Source organism: Rutidosis leptorrhynchoides, chromosome 3 (genome assembly GCF_046630445.1).
Source record: "Rutidosis leptorrhynchoides isolate AG116_Rl617_1_P2 chromosome 3, CSIRO_AGI_Rlap_v1, whole genome shotgun sequence".
NCBI classification, from domain to species: Eukaryota; Viridiplantae; Streptophyta; class Magnoliopsida; order Asterales; family Asteraceae; genus Rutidosis; species Rutidosis leptorrhynchoides.
In genome coordinates this window covers 366394032-366402109 of record NC_092335.1, presented here as the reverse complement: position 1 = coordinate 366402109, position 8078 = coordinate 366394032, and the positions used below count along the sequence as shown (strand labels likewise).

General features: G+C 31.1%; 1 protein-coding gene across 1 annotated transcript; it reads left to right on the top strand.

Annotated features, from left to right (window-relative positions):
- Positions 1 to 318: 318 nt before the first annotated feature.
- LOC139897599 (NAC domain-containing protein 83-like) lies at positions 319 to 2709 on the top strand. Its single transcript, XM_071880295.1, has 3 exons — positions 319 to 666; positions 973 to 1298; positions 2286 to 2709. Exons 1-3 carry the CDS (start codon positions 489 to 491, stop codon positions 2643 to 2645), a joined length of 864 nt encoding a protein of 287 aa, XP_071736396.1. The 5' UTR covers positions 319 to 488; the 3' UTR covers positions 2646 to 2709.
- The last annotated feature ends 5369 nt before the right edge of the window (positions 2710 to 8078 follow it).

Below are 8078 nucleotides of genomic sequence, written 5' to 3'. Positions count from 1 at the left end.
GTAAGAGGATAATTCGATTACATCTTGGTTGTAGTCTTGTAGATGTAATTAGAAAAAAAAATGTGGAAACGGTCAAGGATAATTCAATTAGAACATATACATTCAAATAAAATAAATAAATAATTCATCCTCGGTCTGAATAGGAAAAACCTTATAGTTTAACGATAATTAACTCAAAAGATATTGAGTCCGGTCACCCCACAAAGGACAGAAACACAAACACAAACACGCAACTTATTTTGTTTTGCTTCTGGTTGTTACTAATTCCATACAAGCCAATTCATTTACTATAAATTCCCACCCTCTTTCTTTTCTTACACCCAAGTCCATTTCCATTTCCACTTCCATTCTACCTTTTCTTCAATATATATAAGTGCTCCAACTCAATTGGAGTTTTCAAATATCAAAATTGACCTAACAGAAAAAACCAAACCATTTTAAACTCCTTTCTTTTTCTACTTTTTGAATCCTAATTTAACAATACAAAGATGATGAAAAATGAAGGGGTTGAGATTGGGCTAAGATTGCCACCTGGATTCAGGTTTCACCCAACTGATGAAGAACTTGTGTTTCAATACTTGAAACGAAAAGTTCATTCTGTCCCTTTACCTTCTTCCATTATCCCCGAATTCGATGTCTGCAAATCCGATCCTTGGGACTTACCAGGTACCTTATTTGATGTCAGTGTCACTTGTTGATATGTTATCAACAAGTAAACGGATAAGGATTTTTCTATATGCAGCTTAACCGGATTATTACCTCAAAATATATCTTGTGACTATATTAGAAATATAATATCTAGACTATCTTATTAGAAATATAATCACTAGGCTATTTTGCGATGTTTGTCACCAGTTATCAACATTTTGCAAAAAAAAAAAAAAAAAAAAAAAAAAAAACAGTATTTATTTTAGCAAGTAGTTAACCCAATTGTCCAACCCACATCTATAAATTTATTGTTATTTATAATAGGTGATTCGGAGCAGGAGAGGTTCTTTTTTAGCACAAGGGAAGTCAAGTATCCGAATGGAAACCGGTCCAACCGGGCGACCCAATCCGGTTACTGGAAAGCAACCGGGTTAGATAAACGAATTTCGGCATCTTCTTCTAGGAGTCGGACCAACAACAACAATCAAAAAGTTGATCAACAAGCAATTGTAGTTGGGATGAAAAAAACTCTTGTGTTTTATAAAGGAAAGCCACCAACTGGATCTCGAACCAATTGGATCATGCACGAATACCGTCTTAATGTTGCTAATAATCTTAATAATATTTCTACTACACCCACCCAAATACAGGTTAGCTAGCATATAATTAACTAGATATATTTTTAATTTTTAATTAAATTATAGGAAGATGATCTATATCAAGGTTGCAAAAGACGCGAGACGGGGTCGAGACGGTCGGGTCCTAAAAGGGTCGAGACGGGGTCGAGACGGAGGTCTAGACGGATGTTGACTAACGTTGACTGTTAAATAAAAATGTTATATATTATATATATATTGTACATTACATTATTTCAAACATAAGCATTTCACACATGTTTAAATACTTCAACATTTCAAACATAAAAAAAGAAACCCTAAGTAATAGCACAACGTTTAATTTTTTTTTTTTATAAAAAAAAAAAAAAAAAAAAAAACTTGAAAAAAATCAGAAAAACCCGTTTTTTCCCGTCTCGGACCGTGTTTGACCGTCTTTTGACCGTTTTTTGGCCGATTTCCGTTTTTTCAAACGTTTTATGTATAAACGGGACGGGGCACTCCAAAATCCGTCTACACCCCCGTCTACACCCCCGTTTTTTCCGTTTTTTACAACACTGATCTATATTGTTAACTGTATGCAAAATATGTTTTCATCGAGGAATTTTTTTTTTATAAGGACACAACATTAAAAAACATTTTAGAATAAACAAATAATCTAAGACGTCGAACTTTAACATATAAATAAACTAAAAAAATAAATCGCCGGTGACGGCTGGCCTGAGTTGCTCTACGGTATCCGTCCCAAGTTACATCATGTGTTATAACCGTTCGCATTTTAACATGGTGTTAGCAAGAGAGCTGATCATATGTCCTAAATTTATTATATATATAGTCGGATTTTTCTAACAGCAACCATTAAGGTTGTCTATTGTTAACATGCATACAAATGTTTGTATAATTTTATAAATATCACTTTAAAGTCAATATATAACTGTTATTTACAAGACACGTTAACTCGTTAGTCCATATATGAAGTATTTATTAATTGTAATGATAATATAATAACTTATATGCTGGCAGGGTAAGGAAAACTGGGTGTTGTGCAGAATTTTCTTGAAAAAAAGAGGAGCTGGAAATGGGAACAATGATTGTAATACCAGAAATGGGAAAGAGACAGTATTGGTTTTTGAAGATGAGAATGAAGAGGTTAAAAATTCGAAATCTAAGCCAATTTTGTTCTACGATTTCTTGGCTACATCAAAAGAAAAAACGAGCGATTTGATCTTGTTACCAGCATCATCATCATCTGGATCGAGTGGGATTACGGTAGATGCATCTTGTGGTTATCAAATTAGTGATCAACATCAAAATGATGAGCGCAGTACTAGTAGTGAAAATTGTGATCAAGTTTCAACTTTTAGGACAAAACAACACTACTAGTGGCCCTAGTACTATAAATGTAGTTTTTCATCTTTCTTTTTTATTAGTACTAGTTTTTTTACTAGTGGCAAAAGAGTAATCTTTGTTATATTTCAGTAGGCTTATAACTACCTTTAGTGTCCTGGTTCAATATATTCAAATTGAAAGAATCAATAAAAGAGAGATGTGTTGTAGAAGATATAGGAGAGAAAGAGGTTGAAGAGGTGTGATGTATTTAATGTATATGTGTGTTTTTGTAACTTACATTATGCACATATATATAGTACAAATTTTACTATCCATATTTGACTAATTACCATCCATATTTAACTACTAAATTTACAACACTCCCCCTTGGATGGTAATTTTTTTAAAGAGCAATTAATACTGCCTCGTTAAAAACCTTGTTAAAGAAAACCCAGTGGGATAAAACTTTAGCTAAGGGAAAAAGAGTGCAGCATAGAGTTGACTCCCCCTCAAGTAGACAACGCTGAGTCGTCACATCTTTTGAACTTGCCTCATGCCAATATTGTGAACGTATGTTTTGAAAACAGCGATTGACAGTGCTTTGGTATAAAGATCAGCAGAGTTGTTGATTGAACGTATCTCATTTTAATCTGGTTGTCTTTTACGAGATCTTGAGTATATGAGAAGAATCTGAGGTTTTCATCTGAAACTGTATCATCTAAATCTTTTATGTACAAGTTTGACCCATGTGATTTGTCTACAGTCTCCTTCATGGTTTGCTCAAACTGTTGTTTCAATTCCTATTCCCTTTCAGTCTTTTTCTGAGCCTTACCAATATACCATTCTTTTCCATCAAACTTATGACCGTTAAGACCGTTTATAGCTTTAGCGTCTCGTCAGCATTTATGTTTTGTTCTGTCATTTTTGATACTCTTCTTTCATTTGTACTATGTAAGCTGTATTATCTTCATAGATAGTTGTTGGGCTTTTATAGCGTTCTAGTCCACAAGAATCAATAATGATTTGTATCATTGATCTTAACTAAAATCATTCCCGAGTAGCTTCATGTAACGCAATCACTTCGGCATGATTTGATGATGTTGCAACAAGTGTTTGTTTTGAGAACGTCATGATATTGCGGTGCCTCCATTTAGGAATACATATCCAGTTTGAGATTTAGCTTTATGTAGATCAGATAAATAATCTGCATCTGTATAACCAAACAAATCTTGTTTCGAGTTGTTAGAATAAAATAATTATAAATCAGTAGTTCCCCGAAGGTATCAAACTATTTGTTTGATCCCATTCCAATGTATTTTGATAGGGGCTGAGCTGAACCTTGTCAACAAATTAACTGCAAAAGAAATGTCAGATCTTGTATAATTTGTAAGATACATAAGAGCTCCAATTGCACTAAAATATGGAACTTCTGAACCAAGAAGATCTTCATGATCTTCTAGAGGATGAAATGGATTAGTATCAATATTAAGATCTAACAACCATATGAGTACTTAATGGTTTTTGTCTTGTCCATATTAAAATATTTTAAAATCTTTTCGGTATAAGTTGTTTGATGTATAAGTAAGTCATTAGTTATATGCTCAATATGTAAATCAATGTAATACTTGATTTTTTTTTTATTTTAAAATCTTTCTTTAGAAGTTGAATGGCTTCATAGATTTCTTTATTTAAGATAATTGATATAAACAGCTATGATCACATATCCGAACATTGTTTTTATAAAACACACGTGCAAATAAGTTTATATGTATACCCTTTTCTTATCAAGTAGTAATTTAATCGATTATACCACATACGTCCCGATTGTATAAACCCATTTAGAAATCTTTGTGATTTAATGGAATATATTCCATTGGGTTTTGTATTAGATGCTTATGATATCTTAACCCTTCAGGTATATTCATATATATATATATATATATATATATATATATATATATATATATATATATATATATATATATATATATATATATATATATATATATATATATATATATATATATATATATATCATTATTAAGTGATCCATAAAGATAAGTAGTAACAACATCCATGAGATGCATTTAAATAACTACCAGGTTGATTAAGTATCTAATAAGTAATTGTATTCATTATAGGAGGATAAGTTTTTCTCCTAATTCATTTTTGGTCTTTGTGGGAAATCTTGAGTTACAAGTCAAGTTTTGCCTTGTAACTTCATTTGCACATTTCTTTTCGGATAAAAATTCATTTGTATCCCATTGTTTCACATCTTTAAAAGTGATAACGATTGATCCAAAAATTTTTCTTTTATTGAGCGATTCTAAGTCAGCTCGTATTGCTCCTTTCTGTTGAGTTCAATCACGTCTATTTTGATATTCAATGACAGATTTTGGTTCCAGATCATCATCTTTATTCATGATGTCATTGTAACATTATATGAAAATATCTCATCAAGATTTTTCATTTCATTTCAGTTTCATAATGTTGCATAATTTATTGCAATTTATGTATTTACATTTATCAATATCCTCTGCAGAAGGAGTATTAATTTGTGGTTCTTCTTGAACACTTTCTTTTACCTCATTATCAGCTGATTTTCTTTTTCGAGCATTTTTATCTTTGGAACCAATTGGTCTCCCACGTTTCTGCCGTAGCAAAGACTCATAAGTGACATTATTGCCAGCTTTTGTAATTTCAATTCTAGCTGAAGCATTTACTGCTGGTATATATGATTTAGTCACTTATTTTTTGTATCATTAAATGCATAAAGTAATTAATTTGCAAGTTCTTGCATATGCATTATATTTGAACTTTATTTTCGCATTCTTTTGTGCGATGATCAATATTCCTTAATTGATGTTCACACCATGAAACATCATTTTATTTATATTTCATTTCTCCCCCTAATATAGGGAACAATGTTTCATTAAAGTGACAATCGACAAAACTTGCTGTAAAAACATCACCCGTCATGGGTTCAATATATCTTATGATTGAAGATGTTTCATATCTAACATATATTTCAATCCTTCTTTGAGGAACCATTTGTTGTGATTGTTCAATTAAAAATACACTGCACAACCAAATGTTCTAAGATGAAAAATATTCGGTCTCCACCAAAATTAAGTTGGTAATGAAGAATATTTATAACTTGCACTTGATTTAATGCGAATTAATGTCACATCATGTAAATTTACATGTCCCCATATAAATTTTGAGAGTTTTGTACTCATTTCTAATTGTCTAGTTATTAGCTGTAAGCGTTTATCTATTGATTCAGCTAAACCAATTTTGTGTATGCACATGAGCAACTGGATGTTCAACAACAATCCTTGTAGACATATAATAATCATTAAAAGCTTGAGATGTTAACTCACCAGCATTATCAAGTCTCATCCTTTTAATGGTGTAATCAGAATAATGTGTTCTTAATTTAATAATTTGTGCAAGAAACTTTACAAATGCCATATTACGGCTTGATAACACACAAACATGAGACCATGCGTTAGATGCGTCTATTAGAAAAATGGTCCACATGATGGATGAATTGGTCCATATATATACCCTTGAATTCTTTCAAGAAACATTGGTGATTATTTCTCAATGTGCTTTTCATTAATCGCCATATGTGCTTTTCATTAATCACCATATGTGTTTTTCATTAATCACTATATGTGCTTTTCATTAATCACTATATGTGATTTTCATTAATCACCATATGCGCTTTTCATCATATATCATTTTCACCATATGCGCTTTTAATCATATGTGCTGCGCTTTTCGTCATACGCACTTTTCATTATATGCGCTTTTAATTATATGCGCTGCGCTTTTCATCATATGCGTTTTTTATCATATGCGCTTTTAATCATATGCGCTGCGCTTTTCATCATATGCGCTTTTTATCATATGCGCTTTTAATCCTATGCGCCGCGCTTTTCATCATATGCGCTTTTTATCATATGCGCTTTTCGGTGCTACATAGATATTTCTCATTTTCGATTATCATTGACTGATAATCATATCCATTATGATATATATCAGAGAAACTTAACAAATTTCTCTTTGATTTGGGAGAAAACAAGACATCGTTTACCAAAAAATTCGTACCATTTGGTAATATGAAATTTTGCCTTTTTCGTTCCTTATATCAAGTTTGCAAGAGCTGATATAGTATTTATAATTCCTTCATTTGATTTAAATCGATGAAATATTTCTTAGGTTTGATCATAGTGTGTATGTTACTACTATCTGCAATACATAGGTCTTTACCATTTAATTGATGTTGTATTTCAGCAGGATTCATACTAAAACTTCAAATAAGATAAGCAAATAATGAGTTATATTTCAGCAAGATAATCAAATTATATTACCTGCAAACAAGTTATAATCTGAAGTACATAAAAGATAACACTTAATAAAACATATGCGTTATGGTCTAAAACCATTTATTTATGAGTGATACATAAAAAAAACTAGGCATCTTAGAAAATTCAAACCATTCAAGTCTCAAGGTAGCTCATGGTTAATTTAATCAAGATTTGTCAACGGATTCACTCTCGTTTTCTTTTCTTTTTGGGACTTATTTGTAGAGCTAAACAAGATGTTCATGTATTCAAGAAATACTAGACTGATGATCCACGTTACCAGATCATTAATAAGAATCTCCGGAATTCTTATAAGAGCGTCTACTAATATCTTTAATTTTATTCTTTCATGGATCACCGTTATTATTTTTATTTTTTTTTTTATTTTTTTGATAATTAATATCGTATCTGTCTTTGAGTATTTACCATAATACACTTGGATTTTCGATCATATAATTTGTAGATTCTAAGGACTCGTCAATATGTTTGCTAAGAAAAATACTTACTATTGCTTTCTCTTGTTCGGAATAATTGTTATTTTCATTCAGGGTTTCTAAAATATCGTTTGATTCGAGATGTTTTTCTACATTCATAACCCATGTTAAGTAGTTGTTCCCACTTGTTCTAAATGAGCAAATTTAAGCCTTTTCAAATTCGACATTTTCTATTATCAAAAAGATGAATAACATAAATCATAATCATAATCAACTTCTATTCATAGACAAATAATAAAATGAAATTAGAATCATTTTAAATTCATAAGTAGCAAACAACAGAATAATGGTATGATTACAAATAATAAAACCACAAGGGCAGGATAGAATATAGGTTCACCCGGTGGTATATTAGCAACAATGATGATAGTTAATATGACCAATACAATAGGAAAAATCATCCTTGTGTGAATCATTTTTACAAAAACTTTTTGAGAGTAGTAATCTGAAAAATGAAGATTGATTTGTGAAAATGTGAAAACGGAGATGTTTATTTTATATTTGAAAAATATAGTTGTTGTAACGCCGTCAGTTGACGTTAACAACCGTTATGTATATATGACCGTTGTAACGTCGTTAGTTGACGTTAACGAATAAAGTCACTATATCAAAACGCGTAT